Source organism: Mytilus edulis, chromosome 3 (assembly GCF_963676685.1).
Source record: "Mytilus edulis chromosome 3, xbMytEdul2.2, whole genome shotgun sequence".
Classification (NCBI taxonomy): domain Eukaryota; kingdom Metazoa; phylum Mollusca; class Bivalvia; order Mytilida; family Mytilidae; genus Mytilus; species Mytilus edulis.
Genome location: NC_092346.1, coordinates 21019837 through 21041761, shown reverse-complemented (window position 1 = coordinate 21041761; position 21925 = coordinate 21019837). Strand labels below are relative to the sequence as shown.

The 21925-nt window shown below is 32.4% G+C and overlaps 2 protein-coding genes across 2 annotated transcripts in view; both read left to right on the top strand.

The window, feature by feature from the left end:
- Nucleotides 1–743: 743 nt before the first annotated feature.
- Nucleotides 744–21925, top strand: part of LOC139514197 (uncharacterized) — a 40472-nt gene continuing 19290 nt past the window's right edge. Inside the window, exon 1 of the mRNA XM_071303008.1 lies at nt 744–812. The gene's annotated coding sequence lies outside the window, so the exon portion shown is untranslated. The remainder of the gene's footprint in view (nt 813–21925) is intronic.
- LOC139515107 (coiled-coil domain-containing protein 70-like) lies at nt 1761–4084 on the top strand. The gene is made up of 2 exons (XM_071304669.1): nt 1761–1873; nt 3880–4084. Exons 1-2 carry the CDS (start codon nt 1761–1763, stop codon nt 4082–4084), a joined length of 318 nt encoding a protein of 105 aa, XP_071160770.1.

The following is a 21925-nucleotide window of genomic DNA, read 5'->3' as shown; positions in this document are numbered from 1 at the left end:
AAAATCAACAAGACAATCAAATATCAACAGTCAATGACGGTAGGACAATACCAAGACTAAATAAAGGCGAAAAATCCTTTAATATAACGTAACAACACATTACGCACAAAACTTAAGTTTGAGGAATACAAAATCTTCCCTCATTAAAAAACAGAATAAGTGTCATATAAAAATCTGGTTAAATCATCTTCCTAGCTAATATTTAAAGAATGCGTCAATTAATATTTGAATTAAATGTGTAATGACGAAACCGCCAAAGCTGAAAAAATCATATTAAATGGAATTCAATGTATACAAATACCTTGTTTGAGTGACTTTGAGTGTGACACAATTAATCCCCTAGGGATGTTATTGTTGCTTTTTTTTTACTGCTTTTTTACTTATGTGCTTGTGTTGTTAGCTTTAAAAAAATAAGTAAATTAAACTTTATCCTGATAAGATATAGTCAAAAGTATTTAAACATAATGTCTGATGAGCTCTTCTACGAATAAAATGAATTTTATGAGCTACTTCTATATAGCTGAGTTTTATAATTTCCTTTCATGACGTTTAATACAGAAATGGTGACTAAGCCGACTTTAATGAAGATGCCGTTATTTATTTGTGCCATGAATTTATGATAGATTAAAAAAAATGAAAAACATTTGAAATTTCTAATAATCTATAAAACTGTCTATCTCGAATTACATAAATTATTTATAATGGGTTCAAATATTTTGTTCTATTTACCATTATCTTAGACATGATTAAATACCGAAAGTGACCTGGACATTTCCTAGTGATAGATTGGAATACGTGAGTTTCATAACTAGGTAAGGTCTACTTGGTGCCTATCGATATTTACTTTATTAGAATGTTTAAACATAATTTCTATTCAATTCCGATGATTAAATAACCTGTTTCTGTATGACAATTGATAAATGAAGTTAAGACATTTAAATAAAAAAATGATCAATGCATTTAGATCAAACTCATCTTTTGAATGAGCAACATGTATTCTACGTCTCAATCTCACAATTCCACCTCCATATTCTATTGATTGGCTAGTTTTGACCAAATTCATACCATCTTCAAAACAAAACTTAGTACTGGTGATCTTTTGTATCTGCTAAAAATACGATGTTTTGTTCACGCATCATTATCAATGTTTTAATTTGATGCGACTGTCGTACAAGTGAAAGGTTTAACGCTATAAAACCAGGTTCAATCCAAAATTTTCTACATTTGAAAATGCCTGTACCAAATTAGGAATATGACAGTTGTTGTCCATTCGTTTGATGTGTTTTGTCATTTGATTTTGCCATTTGATTAGGGACTTCCCGATTGAATTTTCCTCGGAGTTAAGTATTTTTGTGATTTTTCTTTTTGCGTACGATATCATAAGCCTTTGATGAGTTTTATAATCTTGTCTGAACTAGTTGTTCATCTATTTGGCAACATAACCTGCTGTTATTAATATATTTTCTTTGACAATAGAAAATTGAGATGATACACTGTCACTATTTGATGATGAAATGTCACTGTTTGATGGTGAAATTTCATTGTTTGATGATGAAATGTCATTGTTTGATGATGAAATGTCATTGTTTGATGATGAAATGTCATTGTTTGATGATGAATTGTCATTGTTTGATAATGAAATGTCACTATTTGATGATGAAATGTCACTATTTGATGATGAAATGTCACTATTTGATGATGAAATGTCATTGTTTGATAGTGAAATGTCATTGTTTGAAATGTCATTGTTTGATGACTAAATGCCATTGTTTGATGATGAAATGTCACTGTTTGATGATGAAATGTCACTATTTGATGATGAAATGTCACTATTTGATGATGAAATGGCATTGTTTGATGATGAAATGTCACTGTTTGACAATTAAATGCTACTACACTAATATACGGCCAAGCTTAGCGATAGGTAGTGCGACGTAATCAGTCAACTAAACTTTATTAGATTAACTCGTAAAGGAACGATCGTTTTCATTGGCCAATTCAAACCTTCGCCCTCACACCTGCGAAAATAGAACACGCGTACTATAAGTTGAATGGACTGATCAGTATTCACGTAGCCGGTCAAGGTTGTTATAACCTCCATCGTCGTATTCACGATAATTATTGTGGTCTTGATTATCCCATAGCAATTCTAGCTTTTCAATGATACATGTATGTGCATGTAAAATTCATTAAGTTTATAATTTTGTGCCCTAGTAAAATTTTAAACTTTGAAATCTTCAGGTTTCAAATCGAAATATTTAATTCAATTTTCTCCTCTCAGTTGTTTCTGGATTAAGATATCTACCATTTTATTTTGATGGTAGGGTGGACTTTGATGAAACAGTTAGTTCTTTTTTCTAAGTTGTATTCTCTGTCCTGTCTTTTTATTTTTAGTCTATTTGGTCCTGCCTTTTTAGTTTTTATTAGTTTATCAGGTTTTTTTTTTTACATAAATCGTTATTCGGCCTTTTTGCCAAGTTGCTCATCCTGCCTTTTTATATCTTTAGCAAGTTTTAGGTTTTCGACTAAGAATAGTGTGATTATTTTTGTAATTCAGTTTACTTAATTTTGAGAAAAAATCACGAAATTCTAAGTCAATTCAGAACATGTAACCAACCATACTTTGTTTAGAGAAAAATAGAGATGGCAAACCATTGCACATTTGAAAGATATGTACTTTATAAGCTCCAGCCATATACTTAATGAATTTTATAAGTTAACTGTTTTGCTATTCTCGGTTGAAATTCGAACGTAGTTTATATATTTGTAAATATCTAAATAGTTACAGAGAAAACAATCAGTTTTTAAAAGCGTGTTTATTCATTAAATGTATTGATAAAAAGGTGGACCCCTTCTAGTACATGCATTCAGTCATACTTATTAATAATTTCTTAATATTTCGTTTATCAGTTTATCTTACATGTATGATTTTGTATTTCATTTTAAATACGCATGCATATTCACGTCACTTTGGCGGATAGTTTAACAATGTTATGCATATCACTTTCTTACGGTATTAAATTAAAGGAGAGGTTTTTAGCCAATTTAAATCGAAAACAGTACATTTATATTGTTCCTTATAAACTACGAGAAGAATGTTTTTTAGTTCCACACATACAAAAGAAAAAATCTTCGCCGATGTAACATTTCAATCCATTTTACACCAAAATGCCTTCACTGAATTCATTTAAATTTCGTGGTGATCATGATAGTACATTGCATACTACGTCTTCATTCACGTGCACAAATGATACGATTATTATTTTTGTTTTTGTTTCTATATTTCGGGGACAATTTGCTCCGTTTATGATACGTAAATTCTTAATGACCAAACGATTAGCTACTGTGTAACTTTCTGTATCTTCGTTTTATAGCATGAAAACACTAAAAGAGGAATATGCAACCCATTATAACTTGCTGCAATTATTGTAATGGATCAGCATTATGAGATCCTTATTATAAGTAACTTCGACATTGAAAGAAATTAAAAGTGGTTACTTAATCATGTATAAAAGCGGCACATGTATTTTATTTTATCCTTATATGTTTCATAATGCGGTACAGTATGTACACTGTAATTATGTTATTGCAGTATAATATTTCGACACAACAATTTGAAATTCACAAAACATTTATTTAATTCTTTTGACCAAAGATTTGTAAACTATACATTGTCAAATCCTTGTTTTTACGTTCGTAGTAACATAGTGCATTCCATAGTCAGTCATCTGTGTCAATTCACGTGCAAACTACAAATGTTGTTGTATTTGAAATTTTGAATCATTCAGCCAATGAAATGAGACGTTACAAGTTGTTTGTTTGTGATACGCCAGAATGTTATCAATGAACTATCAAACGCTTAAGTTGACTGCATTTCAGTGTATTTGATGATGAAATGTCATTGTTTGATGATGAAATAATGTCACTATTTGATGATGAAATGTCATTGTTTGTTGATGAAATGTCATTGTTTGATGATGAAATGTCATTGTTTGATGATGAAATGTCATTGTTTGATGATGAAATGTCACTATTTGATGATGAAATGTCACTATTTGATGATGCAATGTTGAATTTCCAATGATTCTTTTGACATTAAATTTTTATCTGAAACAGGCTTAAAAATTCCGGCTGGGGTTGAACGTAATGTTTTGCGGTTTCATTTTACGGCTTCATCATACAAATGTCGAATTCGTTCATATTTATACCCCAACTGAAATATTGAATAGTAATTTAAATATCCTATTATGATATTAAGAGAGATGGTAGATTCCAGAAAATAACATTCCATGATTCACTACACTTTATTGGAATTTATTAATAGAAAACGGAAGATATTTTAAACTATCAAGGGAAGAAAGATTATGCAAAAACTGCGAAAAAATTGGAGATGTACTTCCTTTATTTTTATATTGTGATAGTTACAGAATAGTACAATTAGGCTTTTTTGATAACTGAGAATATGCACTTTACAAATTTAAATGATTTAGATAAAATAACATATACTAGTATACTCCACCCATTGGCAAGATCACACATTCAGGCAAATAAGCTAGAATCCTTTATATTGTTGACGTTTACTATGTATATTAATGATCTTGTTGATATTGTTTATTTTTATTTTGTTATGTTGTGTCACACACTACAAATATATATATATAAAGTGTTATGACAATAACAATTGGAATTGAATTGAACTGATTTGAATTGAATTGAATTGAACTGATTTGAATTGAATTGAATTGAATTGCATTTAACACATATTAAAAATAGAGGAACAGTTATATTTTTACAAGTTTTACTTTTTAAAATTTAAAAGATATTTTATTTGACTCCATGATTCTGAATCTGTTCATTAAGACAAAAACATATAAAAGAAGATTTGAATTTCATCGAACAAATGCTAAGTCCCCCAAAAGGCTTATAGCATCGGATAACAGGTTTGATCTCTTAAGGAATAAAAGAGACACAAATTGTCCGTTCAAGTTCAATATAATCATGATAATAGTTATCAAAAGTACCAGGATTATAATTAAGTACGCCAGACGCGCCATAATTATCTCTACTTGATTAATCAAATTAATCTGCATATTTCAAGTTTTAGATGATTCTGTTGTACTTTGAATGATATTTGGTCAAATGCTTCAAATCCGAAATATTTTTGCAACATGCCTTGTAGGGATGATCAGAAAAAATGACACCGGATCTACCTGAAATTATCAATATACCAGATTTTATGAAAATGACGACCAAATGTATCCGTCAACGCTGTGGTCAGTTTAGATATTGCAAAAATTAAATTCATCGCGTCAAAACCTGTATTTTCGGTTCGATGTTGATTTCTTTAGTGATGCTGACAGCCAGCATTGGGCAGGTTAAATTTTGCAAATATAAAGGAACAATTTGTACAGTTTTGAGTACTCATGATCCTCCAACGATACTCTTTACTTATATTTTGGCAAAATGGCGTCCTTTCAATATATACATGGGGTGTTTACTGGTTTACTTTAAAGTGCAAGAGAAAAAATAATTATTAGTTAAAATTTGCATTATAACTAGCTTTAACTGCGTGTACTCTTATATCAGTGCATTATGTCTATTGTTTCTATGTTAGTTGTGTTTGTGCTTCGTCTATTGAGGTTGTCTGTCGTATATCGGTGAACTGTTTTTTTTTTATAAAAGTGAGGGGAAATCGCCAACAGTGTATTCAAACAGATCAGTCGAAAACACAATACAATGGCAAAAACAAATGAAGAACGACAGAAAGACAAACAACAGTACACATAATACAACATATAAAGCTAATGACTGAGCAACACAAATTATAACTATAAACTAGGTCTTTAGTTTTCCCAATGGAATTGTTAAATTTTTTTAATTCTGGCTCTTTTTTATAGATGGTATACGTTATAAGATGTTTTCATTGTTGGAGGATTACGCTGACTTTTGTTTATATCTACTTTATTTGGACTCTGGTGAATAGTTGTTACATTTGCAATCATTAAACTTTAATTAGTCAATTACGTCAGATGTATGACAGTTCTTTTCCATTCTTTTAATGTATTTCATCTTTTGAGTTTCTACTGTAAACCAATTTATTTTCGCGGATACTTTATTTCGCGTTTAGCCCTTTCGAGTCCATTTCGCGGTTTTCTAATTAACTTGATGTTGTTAAATACGGAAAGATCCAAGTTTTACATATTCACGACGATTTAGCTTCGCGATATTTTTCTACTAGCGAAAGTCGCGAAAATAAATCGCTCGCAAAAATTAGTTGGTTTACAGTGTTTGATAAATGACTTACCGTTTAAAAAATTCTTGAAGTACCTTTGTTGCATGTATTCAACTTTTCTACCAGTTGATATGATATTCTAAAGCTTGCATTTCTTATCATGATTTCTTTGAGAGGGTTACTGCTTACAAGAAAAATCGTGAATCAATCAATAGTTCCAATTTGGCAAGTTCAAATCATTCCTTCAAAAATTATACGGACGCCATCATATATCGGCTGTCCATTCACAGATGAGGACGAATATGTTTTAATTATTGTAACCGCAATCCCGGCCTTTGTTTTTCAAAAATATGCACTACTGAAATGGACATATGACTTGCTTTGTGCTTACATGAATGACACAATATACACCGTGGGTATAGCAGGGTTTACTTACATTTTTAGAACACCTTCAGAATATGGTTCTGACCACTGTTATTTGTCTTTTGTTCGTCTTTTGATTTTGCCTTGACATTTTTTACTTTGTGTTTGATTATTGCATTGAAATCATTCATCTCTCATTTGTTTTGAATATACAAAATGACATATTGCAAGGGAATTAAGGATTTCTTATTTAAATTTGAAATACTTTCATTTGCTGTATACATTGAGTGACGAGCTTTAATTTTAAATATAGAAAGTTCAATCAAACAATTTTACTTTAGAACGTCTAGATTTTCAAAACGCAACGTCCTTTGTCGACTCGTCCCAGTTGAACCAAAAGGAAAAACAAACCCAAATAAGGTAGTCACGTAACCTCTATTCTTGCTTTAACAAACAGGATCAGCTTCCGACTGATACATATCAACAATATACTTTATTTCCTTTTCTGCAAATTATAACCAAATAAAAGAATTTTAAAGGTCTTGTGTGGAAATCTTTGAAAACATTTTAAATTCTATACGTCAAAAACATTTTTTATTTTTTTATTGCATGCTGGCATGATTAGAAAGACAACATTAAAACTTAATTTGGGAATGAAAAGGCGTCTGGATTGGAATTAAAACATCACACTTATTCACGATTTTGGCCAAAAAGACACGTACGGACCTATACTGATTATCTCGATTACAACAGCTTAAACTGATATACTTTTAAATCATATTTTTCCCCAGTAGAACAGAAACACTTTGTATGTACAACTTTCCTTTGGGAAACCGTATAATATACGAAAACATACCCACATGAAGATCTATAATTAAAAAACACATTAACATGATTTTTTAATATTCCTCAATAACCACATGGGCATATAATAATCTTTATCTTAGGGAACACAAAATCAGAAAATGTATTCAACATTTCAATGACCAACTCGGATTTTGATATTATGCTAATGGAAAGAAAATAAATTTATTCGTCGACAAAAAAATATGTCTGTACATACATTGTGTGTACACATATCTAAATGAGGTTCCTATTTGTTTTCGTATGAAATAAGTTTGTTGTTCAATTTGCATTGTTTGAAGTGGAATATATATCATTATTATGTTTGTAGGTCCCTTTGGTTAAAAAATCAGTTTTTCCAACAAGAATAACGTTTATATATTTTGTGCTTGTAGTTTTTCCTTGTGGTGAAAGTTTGTACGCAAATAATCTATGTATATACAGTTATTATTTAGGTGTTTAGATGTGAAATTATAATTTACAATCATGTGATGCTTTCAGGCGTTGGAACAAAATAAGTAATAATTTCAAAGATGCAATTCAAATACAAATCTGTCCATGGTTGTTGTTCATCATAGCTGTTGATCGTATATAATTGTCATATCCTGTAGGTCTTTGCATTGTTCCTGTGGAAATGATTTATATGAACTTATAGTACCCAGAGGATATACGGGTGTGTTTATTTATAATTTTATGTTGTTTTCATAGGAAATATGCGAGTAAATTGTCTGAGATTAAAAATTTGGTTTATTCATTGAGGAACTGCTAGTAATTTAAAGATACGTTATCGTTGTATTTTTTCGTTCTATCAACCAAAAAACATGACATATACAAGTAAATTTCGGAGGAAACAATTTAATTAGGTCTCGGGAAAATAAATTTTACATGTAGTTCCTTCGGTTTAATAGCATGCTAGGAGTCGTTCATCTGTGTCAGTATCAGGGAGAAGATCAATATAGGTATTAGGTAGTATCCTTAATCCTCAGTTCACTGGGATAATAAACAACGCATGCTAGAATTCGTGGCACATGTGATGATTTCAACTTCCCTATTGTAAACTTCCCATTTCTCATGAGTAAAATACAGTTTACTTTTTGTTATGGCGTTTAACTATCTCAATTATTGATCAACTCTGGTTGATTTTAACACTTTATAACTTCACTAACAAATGTGTGCTTTTGAAACAAAATCTGCTCCTACACAGTTATGATGAAGTTTGACTGAAATCGACACTATTCACGTTTTACGGTCACCATCACAAATTGGTAGACTGATATAATGCGTCTTGACTCCATAGTAACATGTTTTCTCAGTCAAAGATCTTTTAAGATACAAGAAAGTTGTCTAATCTGTAATTTTACCAATTATTCTATTTAAAATAGTGACATTTGAAGGAACGCTGAATGGCATGGCGGATAAGGATAAGTTTCTCCCGTCGAAACACCCAATCTCGCTGCTTTTGGGTTGATTCGCCCCGTTATCTTTTTTAAGGGCATACAATACAGTTACAGGGGAAGTAATGACGTTGCTGACGTAAATTGTTGTTTTCGCGACGCCAAACTATGACTTATCGGGAAAAGAGTCAGTTTTCGACTGATTTCTATCATTCAAACTTATCTTACTTGAAAACGAGTTCATGGACCCCTCTTTTATAAAATGCCATTTGATTTGAGTAGGTAAGAAGATTGTGTGGGCATGAAAACGTAAATAGTGCAATTTTTTAAATTTGATAAATATACAGCAAAAAATTACGTTTTTTTCTACATTCGTGAACATTTGATAAATATGAGTTATTTGAAAAACAAATTGCACAAATTTAAAGGACATTTATATAAAACATAATTTAGAAATAATTTAACAAAAACAGCTTGTGTTTATCTTTTAAAACAAAAAAGGTACGTATTTCTGTCGAAAGGAAAAATACTTCCACAAATCCGAATTTTGAGCAAAGATATAAAATTTGAACCTCATTTTACTCAAAAAGTAGCACATGAAGGTATATTTATTATTACATATTTGATCTAATTAGGCAAAACATAGCTGATATGCAAATTTTCAGCAAAATTTCAATATGGAATCAAACTGTATCTTAATATATAAATGTTTGTTCTTGAATAATTAACGAGATTTGAACATTGATAAACTACTGTTGTCTCTAAAATGTTCCTTGATGGAGTAATGTATAAATTTAGCAATAAGATTGTTTTCTTTGTGGAAATTGAATTAAGATACATTTTGATTGCACTGTTTTCTGTTGCTTTAAAATGTTACACCTGCGAACACTTTGATGTCATGTCTATGTTGTACCCTAAACACATCATATGTAATCTATATTATTGCTTACAGATGGCGAAATACTCTATAAAACCGGTCTGTTATTACTACGGTAATTGTTGTAAGGTTCTTTTATTACCTTTTTGTTCAATTTTTCACCACCATCAAGGTATATGGACGAGGATTACTTATTGTTTTCGTTTATAACGTCGCTGACTTATTAAATACACACCAAAATATTTCATTTTGTGGAATCACCGATTGATTAAGGTTATAGATAAGCTGTTGTGTTTCAATCATTGGGTCGTAAATTTTTGTTGATTAACAGCAATTCGTCAATCTATATTTTAAATGAATAAAACGGTGTCGTATTTTTATTTTATTTTGTCTTTTTCGTTTCGTTATTTCTGTTGTTGTTTTTATTTTTGTTTTTGTTTTCTTTTTCTTTTAGATGGTAAGGTATTTTTGTGTGTTTGTTCCGTTATGATTTCTGTATACTTAATAACCTTTTAGTCCATCAGCTGGTCAGGTAAAATTTCAGTTCTGTGTTACACCCCAGGGTACCACAATTGTTTTGTATAAATCTAAAGAGTAATGTCTGAAGAATATTTAAAGAGGTTTTAGACTTTTTAAAAAGTGTCCAAAAATTTTGTTTAACACAAATATACAGAAAAAATAAAAAATAACCAAGTATTCGGGACTATTTCTCTTATTAAATTGAACAAATCATATCTTATAATACGGAGGCTAATTTTTTTAAATTTTTAAATCGTATAGGACCAAGAAAAAAAAGGGGAGGGTAATATCTAAAATTCATGATTTTGAATGAAACAAAGCATACATACTAGTTTTCTTAATAAAAAACGTATATTTTTTTACATTGAAACATAGAGCATCAAGTAACTAAAGGCAGTTGAACAAAATTCAAAGGTAAGAAAGGGAAAAAACATGGAATCAATGACAAACACAAACATAAGCAATGTATATCCCAGTCATTAAAAACACACATAGTACTAAAAAAATAAAAGAACTGTCAGGCTTTCAAGATCTATATTAAAGTTCTTTTAACAACAGAATCACCACATTTTAAGGTCATGAAGAAGGTTAATCCATAGAATCATCTTCATTTTCGTCAACGCCATCTACCGAATTATTATCACCATCATATTCATCATCTTCCTCGTCATCGTCAGCCATATCAGCGATTTGATTATTCTTGTTGCTACAAGCATTCGTACATTTGCAGCCATCTGTACAGGATAAACCTTGTCGAACACATGAACATCTTTTGGTGGCACAACCAGCTTTACATGAACAGCTTATCAGTATCAATAGAGCATCTAACGCTGGCGGTTGGTTTAGCCAATTGATGCTGATCAAATCGTTCTTAACAATCCCACCATGGTTGTTTGTCGATTAAACAGTGTTGTGTTTTCAGATTTCCAAATTTTTGCCTAAAAGTTAGCTCGTTTGATGTGCTTTAACATTGCATCTTTTGTTAGAGGCAGTAGATGACAATGAATGTTTTTTGCATTGCTAAAAATTCTGAATCTTAATTCATTGATGTTATTATTCTCGTAGCTATATATAGCACACGAAAACCTCTCGAATGTTTTTTTACAGTTCTTCGCCTACCTCTTCAAAAGTTTCACCAAGACGGGAGAGACCTACTGAAAACTCCACAGAACGTGTCAAAACGCCGAATGCTTTGCTTTTTCCTTTACCAGACAAAGCACTAACTAAAACAAAACCAGTAAAGGCGTAAAATCCTGGCAGTGCTCTACAAACATTCTCCCCCAATTTTGCGCACATTGATTGTACATTTAATAATCTGCATTTGGAAGACGTGCCTGTCAGAAGAATAATATGCTGATGCAATTCTGAAAATAGCAAGCCAATACTTCCACATCAGTGTCAGGAGATTTTATTACAATGGAATCGTAATCTTTATCAACTGCGTTTTTTGCATGAAGAAACATTTTTGTGTCGGCTTCTTCCTGTTTGCTTAGAGGCTCAGTGCATTTTACACTTGTCACTATTTCATTTTCAACAGAAATTTTGTGGCACAAACTTCTATGTGATACACATAAATCAATTCCTTCAAGTGTAAATCTATAGGATTATTTACATCATTTCGACACAAAGAATTCAACTAGAGCAACTTGTTTCTTCCAACTGACAAAAATTTCTTCCATTGCCGAGGACACGATTTTGAAGGTCTCGAAATTATTGTAATAATTTGCCCTCCCAAGGACCTAAAATCCCATTCTAATATTTTATGGATATTGTGGAATACTGATCAGTGACAAAATCAATGCGGGGAGCCCTTTTTTAAACTGAAAGGATGGTTTTAAAAACAACATTTGTCAAATCAGAAAAAGTACTTGGTATCCTTGTGATGGATTGAATGACTGCCATGCCATCAAATATCCACATGCTTTCCTCAGGAATAGCTTGCATTTGTTCAACGCCCTTTTCTTAAAGACCAGCCAGGACAGATTTATTTGTCTTTACAGGTGTACCATCAACGTTTGCAAGAGACCATGGAAGAGGACCTAATTCAAACTGGAGGACCTCTCGCATATCCAACTGTCTTGTCTGGGCTATTACAAGCAGGCCATCAAAAAGACTTATATCTGCTTTCTATGTGTTGTTGTTATCAGCCATTAACGGCTTACCTTTTTTCCTTTGTTGAAAATGAAAGCAGTGATTGTCTCTTGATTGGTTTGAAAATGTTGATTGACTTTTGAACAAGCCGTTCACTGATGCAATTGTCTGATGTCAACTTTCCCTTTTCATACGCGTCCAGAAGGTCGCACATTAATTCAAAAGAAGCAACAGTACCCGAGGACAAGCCTGATAACTGCTCAGATGTCACAAATGGATTTGTCCAGCTTTGCAGTGTCTGAACCAATTTCAAAACGTCAGTTTCATCTCGCTTCATTCGAGTTTTGCCAAGTTCTTTTAGTGTAGATGTTTCAGGGTTAACTATTCCTGCCAAATCTCGACATTTTGATGATATTGAAGCTCTTTCATGTGCAATTAACAACCAACGTTTAACAGAACCTTTATTCAAACTACAACCAACAATGCCACCTCTTGTTTTTGTGTCTCTGTTCGACGTTTGCTCGATTATTTGGTCAACTGGAGATCTAGAAAATCCATGAGAGCTTCTCTGAACACAAAAACCACCAGATGAAAGATATGCATGGGCATCAGGATGTGTATTTGGCAGATTTTGCATATGAAGCAAATAGACTGACATGTATCGGGAATAGTTTTGACGGTCATATGCGAAAAACTATGGTAACATTTTTTCAACACATGCCAAATGAAGTTCCCAATTACCTTCCCTTGTTGCTCTTATTTCATTTTTTTTCATTGGTCCCTCACTTACATTGCAATATACACTAAATGCCTCAAATAGTTTACCAACAAAAGGTGACATTAGCAAGGTTTTTAAGTTGTCTGCTGTTAAATTTCGTCTGATTTGAGCTAAGATTGACAGAACAGATGCTTGAAAATTAGGATCGAGAAATTCATTCTCATCATTTGAATTAAGCCAAGAACCAAATGCTTCCCAACATAATCGTTCAAAAGCTTCAAATACAATTTTGTGCAATCGCAGCGCTCGATTATAACGTTTACCTTCAAATACACCAGTCAAAGAACCTGCCCCAATAACTCCAGACTCCAACAGAAGATCACCAAGCCCTGCATCGCCAAACCGTTTCCCAATGACTGCTATAAAAGCCAAATGATTTCCAGTGCTTTTGCGTAAATAGCCTGATCAAATACTATGACAACATCGCGTTGACCGAGTTTGTCAGCAATGCTTACTGATCTCTGTAGTACCGTTGTTACGGTGTTTAAATCAGTTGGACTTGCGTCAATTACCTGCAAATACCCAATACTTTTTGCTCGCGGGACATTAGTATGGTCAGTCATGATGTTAAAAGCATGCAGGTATACATTGGGAAACATTATCAAGCAAAAACAAATTGTCTAAAAGTGAAATTCGACAGAGCAAAAAACAGAAATCTTTTTTCCTAGATACTAAGCTTAGAGATTGAAAGCTGTTGTGTGTTTGCTTGATAAAAAAATTTTCGGGCCAACACGTGGTTTCGAATAAAAATGAACAAGTTGTTCTTCAGTTACGATTTTCAAGGACCTTTTTTTACTTCTGTGGAGGGGCGTTTGATTTGCTTCTCTTTCATTCTCACACCAATCTGGTCTTGTTTGGATGACAATGCCATTCGTACAATGAGTAGTAACTTGGTCAGACAATGTTTCCTCACAAAGATCATTATTATTAGTCTTGTCAAATCGTAAACTTTTGCCTAACCGGTTACTCGGATAATCGTTCGACCGATTAACCGGTTAACCGGTAATTTAAGTTGGTGTTTGGTGTTTGAAAGCCTTATCAATAGAACCCTGCACATAGATATAAGATGTCGTATGAGTGTCAATTTGACAACCTTTCATCAAAGTCATAAATACGCTTTTAGAATTGAAGTTTTTCCTTTAGCATTATAAGGCTTGTCCCTTGAGGATTCCTGGCGAAGTTTGACTTTTAATAATCAAATACACCGTATAAACTATAGCGTGTGTACCTTCAGATTAAAAAATTAAAAAAAAATATTAATCTCCTAGAATTGAATATGTTTTATGTCTGAAACCGATTATTCTTTCCTTTTCTCTTGTTGTCTCCGAAAATAATGGGGTGTGTTTCAATTTGAAATGATTAATTATAAAAAAGAAGATGTGGTATGATTACCAATGAGACAATTCTTCACAAGAGACCAAAATGACACAGAAATTAACAACTATAGGTCATTGTATATGCTGTACGACCTGTTTCTTCACTGTGTTTGCTTTTTCTTTAAGCATGTTACTCGTACTTTCACGTATACATTGAGTACATTCACATTGGTTTGCATTTCACAATTTTTGAATTTAAAGTAAGACTAACTCTTGCACTACGAAGGTTGCACATTTAAATGTAGGTTTACACAATATTAGATCGAAAACGAAATAGTGAAGTAATTAGTCAAATTAAATCTCATTACTGATTTAAAGTTACTGTTAAAAAAACATGTTTACTAATTATGTTTCTTAAAGATCCTGCCCCGAACTCTTATTAATTTTATGTTTTTAGGATCAACAATAGCATCAATATACTGGACAATTGATCTGTCAAACTAATTACCACGACGACAATTTTTAAATAAAACATAACTATTTAATGATTTGATGTTCAACACAAATTCATATCAAATCTATCGAAATTGAAAAAAGTCCGGTTAACCGGTTAGCATTTTTGGTATTCGGTATTCGGTCGTTCGAACGATTAACCGGTTAACCGTTGACAACACTAATTATTATCCCAACAGAAACTTGAAAATACACCTTTTCTTATGATGCTTGGAATGAAAATATCATCTTCAGTATTCATGATCATTTTTTCTGCAATAGATGTTTCTATTTCTTCAACTTGATCATATGACACAGAATGGCCAAATCTATTGATGATTTTGACAATTTCTGATGACGCATTTTGAGTTTTTAAGTATATTGCTAGGGCAACATGTTTTGGAGTTTTGGTGTAGCCTTTACTTTAACATTGTTAACAACACTTCTCTACGAAATGTGTTATCGAAAGGTCCAAAATATCGTGAGCCTAAATCCATCAATTGGAAATACAACTTTAAAATTTTGATGGACTCAGTCGAGGATTATGCCAGGCAATGGGCTAAACGTGAAAAGGAAGATGTAGACACTCTATCCGAATGCTGGGTCTTCCAAGTGCTCCACGAAACCTCTTTCTAAATTATTAACATCTATTTTATCAGCAATCAAAGACGGGCTTCAAAGTTATTGTGAAACTGCCTATTCTAGAGGTGGCGTGAATCAGATGTGGATACTTAAAAATTCCAAAGATCTTTTAGAGTACATACAATCTAACTCTCTTTCATCTTGTAACAGTATTAAAACATTTGACTTTTCTACTCTTTACACAAGTATTCCACATTCCAAACTAAAAGACAAATTGAAAGAGTTGGTATTACTTTGCTTCATAAAAAAGAATGGCCAACGTAGATACAAGTATCTTGTCTTAGGGAGGGATAAATCATACTTTGTAAAGAATCACTCTGATTCAAACAAAAAATTCTCTGAAACCGATATTATCAAGATGCTTGATTTCTTGATTGACAACATATTTGTAACGTTCGGAGGACGTGTTTTTCAACAGACTGTCGGCATCCCAATGGGAACAAACTGTGCCCCTCTACTTGCCGACTTGTTTCTTTATTATTATGAGGCTGACTTCATGCAGGAACTTCTTAGGAAGAAAGATAAGAAGTTAGCAATATCCTTTAACTCTACTTTCCGCTATATAGATGACGTTCTTTCACTAAACAATTCAAAATTTGGTGACTATGTGGAACGCATCTATCCAATCGAATTGGAGATAAAGGATACTACAGATACAGTTAAGTCGGCTTCATATCTTGACTTACATCTAGAAATTGACAATGAGGGTCGGTTGAAAACAAAACTTTACGAAAAAGAAATGATTTCAGCTTTCCAATTGTGAACTTTCCATTTCTAAGTAGCAACATTCCAGCAGCACCTGCATACGGGGTATATATCTCCCAATTGATACGATATTCCCGTGCTTGCATTTCCTATCATGATTTTCTTGATAGAGGGTTACTGCTCACAAGGAAGCTATTAAACCAAGAGTTCCAAATGGTGCAGTTGAAATCATCCCTTCGTAAATTTTACGGACGCCATCACGAGTTGGTTTACCGTTATGGAATAACCGTTTCACAAATGATATCGGATATGTTCCTTATGTCGTAACTACAATCCCCTTCCCTTTCATGAATGTGACCTACCGAATTAGACTATTTACCGGATTTGTAATCACATAAGCAACACGACGGGTGCCACATGTGGAGCAGGATCTGCTTACCCTTCAAGAGCACCTGAGATCACCCATAGTTTTTGGTGGGGTTCGTGTTGTTTATTCTTTAGTTTTCTATGTTGTGTCATGTGTACTATAGTTTTTCTGGTTGTCTTTTTCATTTTTAGCCATGGAGTTGTCAGTTTGTTTTAGATTTATGAGTTTGACTGTCCCTTTGGTATCTTTCGTCCCTCTTTTACAGAATAGATCAAGTCTTGAGCAAGCGACATTATCCGACGATGTATCACCTCTGAACTGATATCAAGCTTTGAGGGTGAAATGGAAGCATGTATGGAATTATCTGTAAGTAACAGGGCAAGAAAGTTGTAAAGTAAATCTGGAATTACAATATTATTTCCACTTATAGACTCTCCTGTAGGTTGCCAAGGAATATTACACTTTGAGTCTAGACTTATCACATTACGAATCGCTTTTGTTGCATAACAAACAGTTGTCTCAATATCTTCCTTTCCCACTGCAGCATTCAAAGTATTATTACTTTGAACCAAAGTGCTAGACTCTATTGCAGTTTGAACAATCTGACCAGTTGGTACAGAACTGCAAAATACAAGCAAAGAATTTTGTCTACCAGATCTCCAAAATGTCAGGTTATCACCAAATTCCTTTACAAATCGGGCTTTCAGTCTAGTGGGGTTGTGCTTCAACACATGGACACCTTGAATTAAAAGAAACTCTCTAAAACGAGAGCATAAATCCGTCAGATTTGAAACCTGTAGTCCATGTATAATGTTTTGTTGTACCTTCTTGGCTAGAACATCGAAAGCAGACGTAAAGCTGTCTGGTTCTTTCTCTACTTGTGTTTCATTTTCCTTATACAGAACTGATGTTTAAATACTAAAACAAGATTTATGGTAAAAGAAGTCAGAGCCCGATTCCAGGCGTTTTATTAATAGAGGGTTGCTGTCCTGCTGTGTGGAGGATTGTTTCATTGTTTCTATCGCTTCATCAGTGAGACATTTTGTTAGAGATTCTAACCTTCTTCTGTCTCTTAAGGATGTTTTGGCCTGAAGACAAATAACACACTTTGACTTATCAAAATTACGCGGGAGCTTGGCTGCTGGAACATTTATTACATGTTTTGTAGCGCTATCGGACTCAAGTTTGCGCTTTTATGAACAAGTGTTTCGTTTCAGGGTTAATTATGTCCCGCTTCATTGTGTATAGTTGATAACATTTTTTGTGGTATACACCTTTAGGGCCATCTATCCATTTACCTTTTATTATTTCTGAAACTCTGTTATTTCTTGACTCTGCTGCAGCTTTAAAGGTAGTCCAAGTTTGATCAGAAAAGTATTTCAGGTTCCCCTTTTCCCTCGATCGATGACAGAGACATTTATCCCAACTAAAATCAAAGTTTTGTTTAGGATTTAAAACATAAGTTTGTTCTGTCATATTTGAACTTATGCATTAAACCCCAAAAATTTTAAAAAATGTAAACAATATATCAAAAAAGTATTTATTTACTTAAAAGACCACAAGAGTAGTATAACTATTCACTTCTATATACAAATACCAAACATGTTATGTAATATCAGAACAACTTTGGGAAATATGCAAATTTGCAATAAACAAAGAGCCAAATATATGAGATATGATCAATATAAAAAGAAAGTAACAGTTGTAAACAAAGAAAACAATTAAAATGTGACAAAAGACCTATAACATGTATCCCTGCAAAAACAGGAATGACTATCACAACAATGATGAAAACTATGAAAAATTTCAAAGGTAACAGAACAGTGTCAACAAACCTTGTTGTACACCGTGTCAACAAATATACAGAATATAGATCAATAAAGTGAATGCTAACAAATCAACAAAATATGTTGACAGTATGTACAACATTTTTAAAACAAGAGTAAATTCATTGAATAGTGAAGCAATATATACAAGTAAGAAGGAAAGAAAAATAATCAAAAACACAATCAAATGTGACAATGTAAACATTACGAAAAGCATTTGTTAAGTAACCAGCTGCAGATTGTATGTCAAATCGACATAATTTTGTGCTAAAGAAAGTAAAAAGTCTGAACAAATTTCACAACTGACTATTTCACCTTCTTTCAAAGCGATGTATGTCGATTGAATGACTTAACAATTTTAACTCAATCACCACATAGCTAAAACACTAAATGTAATCAACCACACCTTTATTTAGCTCGATAGAGTGCACCTTTCTCAGAATGCAAAAAAATAACCTTAATTTGTAATTTTTTCATAAATATTTTGTTACACATTTACTTAATAAAATAATTTGTCTTACAAACATATCATAAATCGACAATTTAATGTTTGTTTTTGGTTGCAAATTGATAACCTTAAAGTTATAATGTGTGCACTCAGGTATGAATAGATTATCGACTGAATCGAAGACGGTAATGTGATGATTTCAGGTATTTCACGAGTATTTGCACGTACATATGTTTTATTGAATAATTCATATTTTAGACGATAAATAAATACTGCAAATTGTTTAAACGTTGCATACTGATCAACTCTTAAGTTTAATTCACAAATACGGGCATTTGAACTACGAATTTCTTTATGAAATAAGAAAATATGCCTTCATCTTGACTAAAAAAAATCTGATTGTTTGTAATGTAGATAAACATTTTTTTTTAAACAAAAAATCTTCAGCGTTACATTAAATATGATAGTTTCATATCTGTTTTGGTTGTTTATACCTAAACGTTATTTTTTTTTAATCGCTTTATATTAAAAATGTGTTTAAATAAAAATTACTTAGTCATGATAACTAAATGAGGGGACCATTGAAAGGGGCGTTTTAAAACCTCTTTTGGACACTCTTTTTTTAGTATAACACATTGTGTTTTATCAATAAGATAATGAAGTTGAATTCTATAAAAAAAAAAAAAAAAATCGCGGTAACCTGGGATGTAACACAAACTCCTTAACTAGAGCACTTTTGAAAACAAGCTGATGGACTATTTTGACGCTGCATTTTAAAATAAAATACAGTTGGCACTGATCAAAAGGATGTAAAGACGGCAATTAAAATTGAAGTTATAGATATTTAGATATTGAAGTTTTGTTATTTTGTTTATTTGTACTAGTATTTATTCCTCCTTGTATATGTATTAATTGTTATTTGTTATTTATAATGTCTTAATTTAACAGTCAAAAGAGTTTTTTTTTTCCAATTAGATTTGATTTATTGTACGTTTCTTAGTCACTTGGTCGTATTTATATAGTTAGAATTGGGGTCTAAGTTATGTAATTTATTTTTAAGGTTTCTTAAATGAGTTTTTTAAACCACTATGTTGATTTTATCCCTGCTGGACGTTTTGTACCACGAGAGTCGCAAAAGTACAGTTGTCAGTCCTCATGTATGTTATAATTTTAAAAAATTGACTTCTGAATACAGGTTGAAATGATTCAAAACACTTCCTTTCCGTAGGCTTAAATGGCCTTGATAATTGTTCTGTTGGCAATAAATGAATAAATGAAATAAATAAATATTATTTCTTTCAAGAGGATAATCCCATTTTTAAAACTAATCTTCCTAAAACACTCATAAAAAGCTGACCTATGATAAATAGCATAATAAAATCCAGCTTTGATAGATTGAAACCAACAACAATTGCAATATTTTAGGTTATTGGTTTGGGAAGGTACATAAAGAAACGATATTTAATATCTAAAATATCTACATAGATCAGTTTTTTATGATTACTTTATGAAGATTAGCCATATAAAACTCATCTTAGATACCAGGAATATAAACACTGATACCACTTCCATTTTTTAAACGTCAGGTTTGTCATAACTTTGGAATTGTAAATTTCGATGCTCTAGTTTGGCAATCCAGCTGTTTTCATTCGAGCGACACTGATGACTTTTATTTAGTCTAAAAATAAGCAAATATGCTAGTCTAAATTGAAAACAGCGTTCAACCTATGATTGCGTTGCATAAAAAGCGCAGTTTTTACATGCGTGCATACAAAACAAATTTCTTGGTGGAGGGCTCTAATTACAGCTCAAACAACATTTCCCAAATGACCAAATAAGTGACAAGGTATATTGTAACAAAACGCAATTGACTATCAACTGATGTTCTTAAACCCTACTGAGTGCCATGGTAGTTACAAAATAAACGTATCAAGAGATGTAACAAAATGGATCTTAATTATCAATCCAATTAATATCAAACAGAAAGCAATAAACTTGCAGAAAAGATGGTATACCGCAAACATTTGTACACCATATCCGGATTTCGACAATTAATGTCGCTTCAGTGATGTTAGGAATCGAAACGGTATTTGGAAGGCCATTAAATTTAACTCAATTTAGAATAGACTCTTAAACTGTGAATAGTGAAAGTCGAGTATATATACAATACAGTGAATATATGTCTCTGATATAAGCATAGTATTATTGACTAGTTAATTAAATGACGAGATATCATTGGCCGAGTTCACTTGAAACTCTCGAGTTAACTTTACTGACTCGGGTTTCAACAATACGATTTTACTTGAACCACTCGAGTTAAATCCTCGTACCCTGGGTCCAACCCTCAGCGAGCCAGGGTTTAACTCCAGAAACTCTTGAATGACGTCAAACCAATGAGAATATCTTATTTTTTATGCTTGGTCAGAGCCTTACCCTAGAGTTGCTTAGAGCTGTTCCGAATATCAACTCTGGTGCGTTCACGTGATAATCTTTTAACTCTGAAGTCGATTGTAGAGTTTTAAGTGAACTCGGCCATTGTGCCTGTCCCGGTTCATAAACCTCGAAGGTGATTGTCCTATTTGATACTTTCATGTTTTTTCGTTGGCGAATGTTGGTGTTTGTAAAAAGTAAAACAACAGAAATACCGAACGCCGAGAAAAACTTAAAACGAAAAGCCGTAATCAAACGGCAAAACCAAATGCTGACACTTGAAACAAACGGACAGCAACCGCCATACTCTCGACCCGGTAGCGCCCCTTTACATAAAAAACGGCGGATCAAATCCGACTACACAGCTAGCCAAACTTCCACCTGCATGACAGTCGCAGTAAAAGATCTTTGATCATTTTAGTTTCATTATAGAACTACTGTTCATACTGTAGAAACTAATATATTTTGAGACACCTGTTTATTGTGGAAACTGTATATGATTTCAAAACTTTATCTTGTTCATTTGTATCATTGGGTTGCTGTCTGTTTACCTTATTTCATATCTTGAGATAAATTCAAGACAAAAACTTCTCTTTGGTAGA